The following is a 12,342-nucleotide window of genomic DNA, read 5'->3' on the forward strand; positions in this document are numbered from 1 at the left end:
TTCAACATATTAATATATTAATATGTTAAAAATAAGTAAATAAATAAACCCTTTTTTACTTATTAGATACTCATTAGCTTACCACTGCCCTGAGGCTCCGATGAATATTGTTTTTCCTAAAACTACTTAGTAATAGTAACAAAAAATCAGACTAAAAGAATTCTTAACCCTATATAATACCTCAATATTTAATATTTGACCGCCCTAAAAATAAATTTTGCCTTCGTATATAAAGAGTTTATTGAAATTAAAATTTTTATTTTTTATATCTGTATAATTCTAAAGATATTCTTTATTATAAATTATACTCCTCTTTAAAACAAAGGCAATTCCTCTTTAAAACAAAAGGCATCATTGAAATGCTTACCATCAATGTAAATACAAGACCCAATAAAGTACTCTCAGTCCTAGGTATTGAAGAAAGAAAACCCATGAAATTTCAAGACACCAAGGTCCCCAGCCAGCCTTAAAGAAAGAAAGCAGAAATATATGGCTAAGAGACCAGCACCGAGATACTTATCCAGCTTCATATTCTTCCTTGGCAAAATCACAAGAGCCCAAAGTAATCCTCCCATCAAAAACCCAACAGTTTCATAAAGAGAAGGATCTTTAGGAATCACATAAGAAGATGGGTATTTAGACCATGAAGAGATTACAAATGATATTCCCAAACCCAATAATGTATTGAACATGGGACCAGCATAGCAGCCTGATATAGCAATCTGAGCACCGTCTGCCCCACCATTCATTGCCATTGCTACGTTGGCTATCAAATCTCCAAGTGAATTACCCCAAGCTAGGACAGTAAGTCCTAAAACTGAAGGGTTAATACCAAAAACATACCCTAGTGAAACCAACAGTGAGACCAACTCTTCAGCAATGATATAAGTCCAAGTTACACTCATTACAAAACCACCAGCCAGCCAAAGGAACAAGCACTTGTCTGGTGGGTTAGATTTTTTTATAGTGGCGAATGCAAGACTGCCAAGAACCACCCCTATAAAACCTGCTATCAAGTAGGTCACCAGGCTGCTTCTAGAACCCAACTTTTTTTCCTTTAAAGTGTCGCATAATGCTGCCAAGACAAGTGGTGCCAATGTTACAGAAGTTACTGCATAGGGCTTAGACCATCTTTCCTCACTAACAACAGGTATAGTCAATCTTCTCGGCAAGTACAAAGGTAGCTCCAAAAGGTATAAAAATCTGCCCAAGTAGTAACAAAAGGATGAATCAAGATTCAAACATAGTGGATTTTGTTGCTCATCTTCAAGATGATTGGATTTGTCCACAAAATTTGGTTTTTCATCATCAACATAACCAAGTAATGGTATACCCATCTCGACAACATCTTCTTGACTATCAGTGATGAGACCGTTTGAAGATGGAGATACGGTTAATGGTGTCACTTTCTTTTCTTTTCTAAAGAGAAAGTGCATGAAGCAAACAACACATACATAAAAGAAGTATATAGAAAGAAAAGCAATGGCAGCCCATAAGGTGATTTTCCCAATGATAATTATCAAGAGAAGAGAACTAAGTGATAAAAGAAAGAAGGAGACATCTCTAATGAAGCTAGATTTATCAACTGAAATCTCTCGAGAACTTAGTAATGTACTTATAACACCAACAACAGCACTAGACACAAAAAATGCCCCACCCAGAATACTATTTAGGCCAAAATCACCATTGCCAGACCTAGTGAAGGAAACAATACTGGAAAAGACATCAGGAGCACCATTTCCAAGGGAAAGAAGGGTAACACCCGCAACTGTTGGAGAAAGCTTCAAGATTCTGGACAAGTTTTCTAATGAGGAACAGAAGTATTCTGCAGCTGTATTGCCCAGCAGGTAGAATAGAATAGAAAGCCATAGCAACAAGGTAGCATGACCAAGTGTAGGAAATTGGCCATAAGTGCAAAAAAAAATTTGGAGATAGTTTATATACCCTTTTGGCCTGCACCCAAGTTGAGACTTGATATACATACACTTCGATTTTGAATCTGTTTGATTATGAAGACCTGTACATGCATCACTTTTGATCAACCCTTGAACTGCTAAAGAATTGCTGGTATCTTGGTCATTGGATTGCTCAAGAAAATAAGAGATTGTAATAAAGAAAATGAAGAGGAACAGAAAGGTGGTGCTAAGGAAAAGGGTCAGTTTCTTGGGCTGAGATTTTGATATGAAGATTGCCATTCATAAATAAGCTTGAGGAGAAGGGAGTTACAAGTGCAAATATTTAGAAGTAAAGCAGTCAATAAATTTGAGAACTACTGGCGGGGACTTGTCACTCCTTTTGACTGTGTTTTTAAGGGATATTAATGAATATCTATTGAATAGAACTTAAGTAAAGGGGAATTAAAAGAGTACAAATAATTCTTCTCTTGTTTGTCTTTGGACAATTAGTGTACATAAGTTAATCCCAGAATAGAAAGAGATGTATCAAATACGACCTTAAATCTCCACCATACTAAGACGGTAGACATTATGTTTCACTAGTTCTAACAGAAATATCAAACACATGCTAGATATGTAAATTGGCGCGAAAGACGCCTTTTTTTGGAAATATCACATCATTTGTTATGATTTAATAAATATTTAGAAAACAAACTGCATGAATACATGTGAGGCTAATCTCACACAGTTGAGTAGATATTACTAATATAGTGATTACAGTTTCTACAAGGACTTGCATAATCATATAATCTTGTCTGAAAAGATTGGAGAGAGGGAAAGATGGACATTAAATTTCCTATAACCAACATGCAGTTCCATGGACTTCTGTGTATGGTTGTATGCTTCAGTCTCTTTGAGTCTTGAGGATGCTGAATTCAAAGTTGCAACCCATTTGAATGTACCTCTAATAAGTACCTTTAAGGAAACTTCCTAGCAGGTAAGAATGGAGAAAAGAAGGCATGCATAGAAAATCTTCCTTAGCATACTTTCAGTGAAAAGTAAAATTGTATGATTACTTAGTGAGTGAATAAAACCCATCAATTGTGTTGATGCTTTCTTTCCCAATGTAATTTCATATCAGTAAGAAAATGAAAGATTGAAAGGTAAGATCAAAGATGCTCTTCTATAAGAAATTCAAATCATACAGAGTTCACTATATAAATTTTTTCTAACTGAATCATCTACAGTTCTTGAAACTTGTCTTGAAAGCAACCATGATGTCACATATTGTTTATTGAACTCATATTATGATAGTTAATGATCATTTCGATGAACTTTGTTCTTTTACCCTTAGAGTCAAAAGTAAAATAAACTACAGGGGCTGTCTTTTTCTTGTGTCAAAAGGCAAAATACACTAGCAAATTGCATGGAGGAACCATTTCAATCTTGGCTCATTTCTATTTAAATGGGGACCTTGTTTAGCACCAAATTTGGATATTCAAGGATCATTTGCAAAGATTTCAGAGTCGAAACCTCTTGTTGAAATAGATTATTCAACTGCGTAAAACAAAGCAATTTATGATTGTTTCCTTTTCAGTAATTTGATATTTGTTATAGTGATTATGATTATACAAGGAGAAGTTGTCAAGTAAACTTAGATATTGGAAACGTCCTTCACTGTGAGATAAGCAGCCACTCATTAATAAATTACTATTTAATTACACAAGGGTTGATACAGCCCTGTACCATTTACTTCCTAAAAATATAATTGAAACTTAGTTTAATCTAGGACAATATTTCTACTCAAGCTTCACATAAAAACCTAATTCAAAGAACAGAGAAAATATCTCATTTGGATGATTTCAATATAAGAGCTAGGATTTTGAGGGGTCAAGAACCCAACTTTCAGATGTCGCGAGCCAGCTTTCCCAATACTCAATTCTATTCTCTTTTTCTATTTGGTGAAGACATGGATGAGGCAAGAACATAAAAGAACGATAGGGCATGCAGACAATTCATACATGCAGTTTCAGGACAAATTTTCTAGAAGTGACCCCAAATTTAGAGTCGAGCCCTAACTTAGACTTTAAGGCACAGGCATAGCCCTGCACCCCCATTTCATCTGTCATTCTCACAAATGTTATGTGAGCACCTATTAAAAGTGTTTGTAGTGCTCCATTAAAAAGGAAATATTTCAATTTATTAACTCATGTTAAAAAAGAACTTCCACAAGTGTTTATTTTTGCAATTGCGGTATATATTTCAAATATAATTTACTATACTATCTTTTAGGTATAGAAAGCAATTGTGACTGGATTAGACGTGAAATACACATTCAAGTTCTTTCATTTCATTTAATTGCATGTACAACTAAATTGTCGAATTCGGACAATAAATATTTTTTAAAATAATATATTATCACCTTAGAAATTTTGTTTGATATATTCTAAATAAATAATTTAAATTATATACATTTAATATAAATAAAGATTTATTTAAAATTCTGTTTTATTAAAACTTTAAAATTGTATATAAGTCTATCAAATTGGATATAATTTTCAAATGAATTTAAACTTATAAAATATCTTTTTTTTATGATGACAAGCAGTACTTGATTTAAATTACGTTTTTTCTCTAGTAGTTTTTTCTTTTTTTAAAAAAAAAATTATCTACCTTTCCTTTCTTTTCTTATTTATTCAATTCCATATAAATTTTTTCATTTGTTACATATCATACTAAATAAAGAAATTCATTTATAAATAAATTATATTAGGAATTTATTAATGTAATACGAAATTCAAGAATTTGAAAGTGATGGCCATATAATTCACTTTAAACAAAGCTTTAGCCATTTAAAAAGAGGTTTTGTATGTTAAAAGAAAAAAAAAAAATCATCCCAATAAAGAAAAAGCACATAATACTACAGTTGATTATCATAGAAAAAAAAAATCCATCTTCTGCTATAGTTCAAAAAAATGTTTCTTTTCTAGAATTAAAGAAGAAAAAGATTATTGGCTACTCTCAAAATATTGCATTCAAATTATTTGATGAACAATAAGTGCTCTCATACAACAAGAAAGTGACAAATGTATAATTTTGTAACTATTCTATAAGTATTAGTTTATCCAATGGTAAAATACCATATACCGGTATTAGCCAAGAAAATCCTAGTCATAAATGCATTTTAAAAATCAACTATTATTCTAATGTATTATGAATATATCATACTATATAAATCTATAAAAATCAATACTATCTTAATTTAAATAATTTATTAACATAATCAAATATTACTTTAGTCAATTTTATATGGTATTTAGTTATTAATGAATCAAATACATTATTTTTATTTATTAAAATCTCTATCTATTTTTTAAAATTTATTTAGTGGTACTTTATAATTATAAAATTGATGTATATAATTTTAACTTGTATAAATAATTAAGATTTATACACGAATTCACTTACAATCTATATTAATAAAAAGAAAATAAATTATTTAAAATAATACTAATTAATTGTGTATAATTAAAAAAGTAGAATTATAACAATAAGATGTCACAATGATACTCTAGCAAAACATCAACTTCAACTGCTAACCCATAGCTACTAAATGAAATAACTTTTCTTTTTGTGGTCATTAACCTTTAATTAAGAGAAACAATACTCAAATCAAACCAATGCAAAAGTTCATGCACATACAAACACTTCCATTGTTAGCATGTCAAGACTTTGGGGGAGGCCTGTCCCTGAAATGTCAAATCGATGTGTGCAGGCGAAGCAATTTCAGGGAATTCAAATCCAATCTTTCTCTTTCACCTAGTGCTTACTTACATCTTCACTACGTAATGCTTGTGTAATTTCCAAGGACAAAAATTATAAAGAAGAACTGAAGAAGGCACGAAGTTACCTGGCTTAATCCAACTGTAACAAAAGCCGTTCCGTACACAAATGCAGCTGACCGTTGCAATAACAAAAATTGAGCCAGACTATGATAAAGTAATATTTCTCGCACCCTCAGCATTCTAAGAAGTGATGCTCCACAAAAAGAAAAAGCAATAAGTCATGCCTGTATGACATTAAAAAAATGCACCCAAGTCCTCAAGCGTTAAATTGATTAATTAACATTTCAGTCAAGGCCCCCAAAAGAGCAGCTAGAATATTAACAAAGCATTATATAATGGGGGAACAAGGCGGTCTACAACAAAAAGAGCAATATCTACCATTTCTGTGCCTATATGTTTCCAATTTTGGTAGAGTCAATACTCAATATCTACATGGCTTCAAAAATGGTTATAAAACCAGCCCCAGTCCAAGGAGTCTCCTCACCAGCTTCCACTTCAAAACACATTGTATCAGAGTGGGTTTACTAATAATCTTGACTAAGATAGCCATGCAACCTACCCACTTGTCCATGGTACTCACTGCTTGCCAACATTCTGCGTCTGTTTCTGTGAAGCTCCTTGTCAGCGTAGGATACCAGATTGGGAGAATCATCTATATGATCAATAATATTTGCACAGTTTAGATATAGGAATTGCTGAACTAGAAATTAGAGTCCACTCCAAGTCGGAAAACTCTTTATAAAGTTTTTAAAAAAAAAAAATTCCAATACCCAATTGGTGACAACTTCTATAAACCAAATCCAGTTTTCATTCTAAATTTATTAATTATTCAGAATATACAAATGCATGCTTTAACATGTTATATAGAAATATATAAAGTATCTAACCCTGATCTGGCAAATCCGCGAGTTTATCAAGTGCCCCGAGGATATCTCTTTCATGCTCCTACATCAAATTGCAGATTCACAACTATTACAAATGACAATTTAAAGCACTTAATAATAGAATAATTAATTGATGTAAACAGTGCAATTGCTATGCTTCAAATGAGCAAGGTGAAATTACTCTCAAAATTAACTTTGCCTTCTCAACTTGAGCAGGGTCAGGGTTATTTCTACCATAAGTCATCCTTTTGACCTGCTAGACACAAAGGTATAAACATCAGAAAGCTAGAGGTTACCATAAATTAACAACCACTTCCCAGGTATAAGCTCTATGAATGAAGTTATAATGCACACGACAATGATTATATATTGCACATATATAACTCCCAAGGATACAAACCACAGGTAAGCAATAATGTTAAGCAATTGGACTGACATAGTTTAATGAGTGCTACCTAGACCTTAGAAAAAGTTATTCAGGATCTTAGCGGGACACAATGGCATCCATTGAAGATTGTTGGTAGTGGATGTGTATGCCAAGTGCCTTGAGTAATAATGAACACAAAAGAAATTTAACAATATGTAGACGTATATCCAAAGCACTCCACAGTTTAGGAGGAAGCTACAGGTTATCCCTATGCACCTCAAGTAAAAAAAGCTGTGCTCAACTACCCTGGGATTGGGTGCAAATCCATGCACAACAATCATCCATGAAAAGTAGTGCATAGCTCTGTTCAAACTACCAGGATCTTGTTTGCTTCGCCTTTAAAAATCAGGTTTAGACAGGTTACTGAACAGGCTGATGAGAGGGAAGGATTGACGAAGACCAGATGAAACCAAAGGTATATAGCCTTAATGCCTCTGCAAGTTTCATAATTTTCTTTCATGTGCCTTGATTCCAGAAATTGTGCCACACAACCACAGCTCTCAAGCTACTCCGTTATTATTCTCAAAAATATTCTGGATCTTTGCAAAACCATGGATAAGATATCATCCGTCAGCAACAGGAATGCAATTGTCTGTTTATATAACCGCCAATAAATCTACTGAAAGTTAATGTTCTCTAGAGATACAAACATTATGTACAATTGTTTGAGGGCAATGTCAAAGAGTCAGCAATCCTAGTAACTTCCACTAAAAGTATGTTACACTGGTAGCCCCTTTCTCAAAGCTATCATTAATTTCTTCTAAAATTTCTACAACTTAGTCTCCTACCAAGATTCTGGATCATATACCTACAGCCTAGATCCACCAATTAAAAGACATATACCTACAGTAGCAGACCACCACTCATTCCATATTGTCATTAAAAGAAATCAAAGCTATTCTGCAACATCAATGGTACCTTTCAATCAGCCATTAAAGGAAATATAATGCAGCATCTGACTTAGTCGATAAGTTATAACGTGATGAAAATGCAGGCTGCCTCACCTCCTGAATAACCATATCTGTTGCACGAATCTTAATGAATTCAGAGGACTTCTTGGATTTACCAACATCCGATGTTTGGAAACTATTTTTCATATGAGACTGCGACGGTCCTCCATCTTTATTACTCAGAGGTCCTTGGAAATTATGATTAACTATCTTCAAAGACACTGTAGGGGAGAATGCTGTTGTTTCACCATGTTGTCGATTGTCCCTGAAGTGTGTCTGCAGATAAACAAAAACATTTGACACAGTATGAATGCATGCTATCCAACAAAATAAAAATTGAACTTGCAAGACCCTTTGTGACCTAGATCAAATTAACCAATACAAAGTCAGCAATCTCACTACTATAAATATCGATGCCACCAAAAAAAAAAAAAGGCACTTCACCTTTAATTCAATTTGAAACCACTATATCAATTATCAAGGGACAGGCATGCGCTGTAATCATGCAGCTAGAATTAAGAACAAATCAAAAACAGCAGCAGTAAAATGGAAACTAGTGAGGATTGGTGGGAAACATTCCTTCCATAGATGCACAAAATATCATGCTTTGTTTTTCTCAAGTAAATAACACGTTAAATGCAACATGATAAGCATTCACCATCTCATGCAATTTTCATTTACTTGTGGCAAAGATGGTATAGTTGCTGAATAAGGTTGATCATAAGGAACATATTTCTGAGGTTTTAAAAGAGGAGGACGAGAAGGCCTCCTCTTTGTTGGGAGAGCATCGTCCACTGAATTATTAACAAGATCAGGAGCGTTCATTTTAATTGACATAGATTCATGTGCACCATTTCGCAATTCCCTGCATTGAACAATGGAAACTAGTGACAAGGTCATAAACTTCTTAAATTATCATAAGAATCAAATCTATCATAGAAGGATGCAAAAACATACGAAAGAGGAACAACATTACAAACACCTTATCCTTTTTGTTGACTCATCTGAATTGATTTTCGCAAGCAACTGACTGTGTTCGATATCTGTGACATTGAGTTCCTTCCGCAGCTCAGTAATAAGCCCCTCTTTACCCTATCAGAATAAAACAATACCAAGCGGACAATAAGATCAACCCCAAAATGTTATGTTATTATGAAAGACAAAGATAAGCAACTAAAACATGACGTATTAGGAAGCTTCAGAGGCCCAAAAAATGGAGAAAAAAGAATACCCAGGACAGAAGATCAGATTGAGCGATGAAAGCCCTTAAAACAGAATAGTATGCCTCTGTTTCCAAACTGTGGATTTGAAACTTAATGTCCATTTCATCTCCTTCACAAGGTTCTTTCGGCAAAGGAATTCTTGGAGTCCCAGAAATATGCCCATGTGGAGAAGTCTTTAAGTTATGCATCATAATTTTGCAGAGTTTCCTAATATGAGCATCAAAACAAACTGTGAGACTAATGCTTTGGGCACTAGAAGGCGAGCAAGAGAAGTTTTTGAGAAGTCTAACACTGAACAGGTATAGAAAAGAGAAGGCACATGATTGAACTGATAGTTCAAACTTCCATTCAACATAGTCAAACTTCCTTCAGGCCCATAAAGCATCTCTTCTACAAAGCTATACACCATTCTGCACTACGTGTGCAAGGAGAAATGCAGGAAAGGGAACAGTTTAATAAAGTGCATAGTTATCTTTCATGTTGAACTTGTCATCAAGTAAATAAGACCAACTTATCTTTCATGCTTGGATGCTGCTCATACTGAGAATTCCTTGCTAATGATAAATTTAAGGGCTTGCAACTAATATGAGACGAATGAATAGTTATCTTATCAAATTAGAAAAATTCAGAGCATTCCAAGCAGAAAGGTATACAAAAAGTATAAACCATTTCCCACCCCAAGAAGCAAGGACACATGCTAGACCAGCTATATTTTAACTGAGCACATAATTATTTTTTGTGCTGAAATTAATTTTCATGCTTGCGTGCGGCTCATTATAAGTACTCATTTCCAATATTAACGAATTTCAGCTAAATTGAACTAATTAATAATCATATCATCAAACTGAAGAAAAAAAATTGCACTCCAAACATAAAGGTAAATTATGTAGCAGGAATAGCAATATCAAAACATCAATAATAAATCTCTTTATTTTGCAAAAATGGCCCTATACATTGGAGGAACACCAAAAGAGACAACATATTTTCCACTCTTATTCAACTTTTAATGCAAACTAGTGGTTATTACAGTCAAAATCCTTTATGTGGAATGTCTTAATTGTGCACTGAAATGCAGGTAAAGAACATAAAAACATGATTGTTGTGTTCAGATAGTATTGGCATTGCAAGGTGGAATCTAGATTCCACGAAATTATTAAATACAGTGTATCTTAGAATAATTCATCCTCTCCCCCACCGCCAAAATGAAGAGACCAAGTAGGCCAATCAAAAAACCCTCTTAAGTCTCAAGAAAGTCTTACCATAGAACGGAAAATTAATAAAAGCACTACATTCTCCCATAAGAATTCCTCTTACTTCGATTAATAACCAAATTAGAGTGCCATTTTTATTATTTTTTCCTGTTTTCTGTCTTTTCTGTGTGACATTATATGTAAGTCTAATATGCCACAATGATTTGCTACTATTCAAAGCTTCCTTAAACAAGTGGGTCAAGCATGTTCCCTATAGTCCAGGCAACCCACAAACAAACACGGATTGCCTCTCTCTCAAAACATTTTTTTTATTATGCTCGCTGACATATTGCAGATTCCATATACTAATACATAAAATGATATATAGCTTTTTTTTGTTATCAGAAAAATGATATATAGATATATCATGGACATTTGTGTGAGCACCCAGAAATTTAACTTTAAAACATCTCAACCAAAACCCTAATGAATCCACCCTCTGCAAAAATAAACAAATAATAGACCATGAATAAATAATCAAAAGCCCTCATTAAGGGCACAAATTATTAATGCTTTCAAAAAAACAAAGTAAGAGAAAAAAAAAAAAAAAAGCCAAAACCCTAACAAAAATGACGAATTCAAAAAATGATAAGATATTGGTTTTTGAGAAAATGGGGAAACTTTTGATCTCAAAAGCGGAACGAAGTTACAAAACAAGAAACACTATGACAGCTATAAGTGGCTAAAATAAAAGGGAAATGAGAATTACCGGTTGCTCGTTCTTAGTGAATTAGCAATTTACAGAACAGTTGCAACTTTAGATAGCTTTAATAATCAAGAATTGATGATGGTTAGGGTTAAAGTTAAAAGAGTCCCCATTTCTCCTTTTTCTTTTATTTTCACCGGGTTTTTTTGGCGGGAACCAAGACCCTAACAACATCTTCTTTTTTCCTTTTCATAGTTGAGAGGGAAATTCTTTTCATAACCTACAATTAAGAAATTCTTTTTTCTTACGCTTTCCATCCCAATTTGATAATTCTATTTCTTTTTCATCTTTTTATCTTTTTTTTTTCATTTTTTTTATTTTTTTCAATTTTTCATCTTTTTATTTTTATATTTAATTAATCATGTACAACTCATTTTATTATTATGATAATAAAATCAAAATTATAAATAAAATTTAATAAAAATTAATATTTAATATTTATCTATAATATTTTAAAAAATAACAGTAAATTAAATATAAGTATTTTTTATTCTTTGAAATTTTATTAATATAATATATATATAAATTATTAAATAATATTTATGTTGAAAGATGTAAGGATTATTTCACATTATATATATAAAAAGAATATAAAATAACTTATAATGTAAAAGAGCAAGTTCATTAGCTTGGCTTAAATTATAATAATAACTTGACTCAAATTAAAATTAATTTGTTATTAATTCATTTACGCTTCTCTTGTTTCTAATTTTTATAGTCGTGACAAGAATTATTATAATATTAAAATCAAATGTAAAGAAGATGAAATGTTAGCTATTTGGAGAAACGAGGTATGTGATGCTACCAGTGTTGTTAACTCTGGAAAATCTTCTCTCTCAAGGGCAAGCGGCCCACTTATAGGGTGGGGATTATTTGGGTGTGCGAAATCTAGGTGGTCCTCCTATGTCTGCGTTAGGTGGTCCTCCCATGTCTACGTAGTGTAAAGCTCCTACAGGAATTCTCAAGGCGAATGTGGATGTTACTTTATTTGATCAGACCAATTGTATGAGAGTTGGTTGTGTTATTAGAGATCACAAATGATATTTTGTTCGAGCAATGTCCAATATTCATCCGGGTATGATTCCTCATGTCCTAGCTAAGGCTCTGGCTCTTCGTGAGGCTATTGCAAACAACAACTATCTCAGGTGGTATTGGAAACTGA

The 12,342-nt window shown here is 33.0% G+C and overlaps 2 protein-coding genes across 3 annotated transcripts; both read right to left on the bottom strand.

Moving 5' to 3' along the window:
• Nucleotides 1-274: 274 nt before the first annotated feature.
• LOC8286490 (cation/calcium exchanger 1) lies at nt 275-2,310 on the bottom strand. The gene has a single exon (XM_002525636.4). It carries the CDS (start codon nt 2,193-2,195, stop codon nt 408-410), a length of 1,788 nt encoding a protein of 595 aa, XP_002525682.1. The 5' UTR covers nt 2,196-2,310; the 3' UTR covers nt 275-407.
• Nucleotides 2,311-5,991: 3,681 nt separating this feature from the next.
• Nucleotides 5,992-11,495, bottom strand: LOC8286491 (protein EMSY-LIKE 4). Of its 2 annotated transcripts, XM_048379882.1 has the most exons (10): nt 11,184-11,495; nt 9,515-9,804; nt 9,233-9,431; nt 8,984-9,093; nt 8,683-8,866; nt 8,056-8,277; nt 6,806-6,877; nt 6,628-6,685; nt 6,300-6,392; nt 5,992-6,233 (listed from the first exon to the last, which is right to left on the bottom strand). In XM_048379882.1, exons 2-10 carry the CDS (start codon nt 9,631-9,633, stop codon nt 6,169-6,171), a joined length of 1,122 nt encoding a protein of 373 aa, XP_048235839.1. In that variant the 5' UTR covers nt 9,634-9,804; nt 11,184-11,495; the 3' UTR covers nt 5,992-6,168. The 2 variants fall into 2 exon arrangements, with proteins under 2 accessions (XP_048235839.1, XP_015578805.2); XM_015723319.3 differs by lacking the exon at nt 9,515-9,804.
• Nucleotides 11,496-12,342: the final 847 nt, after the last annotated feature.

This window comes from Ricinus communis, chromosome 10, assembly GCF_019578655.1.
Source record: "Ricinus communis isolate WT05 ecotype wild-type chromosome 10, ASM1957865v1, whole genome shotgun sequence".
Lineage (NCBI taxonomy): Eukaryota > Viridiplantae > Streptophyta > Magnoliopsida > Malpighiales > Euphorbiaceae > Ricinus > Ricinus communis.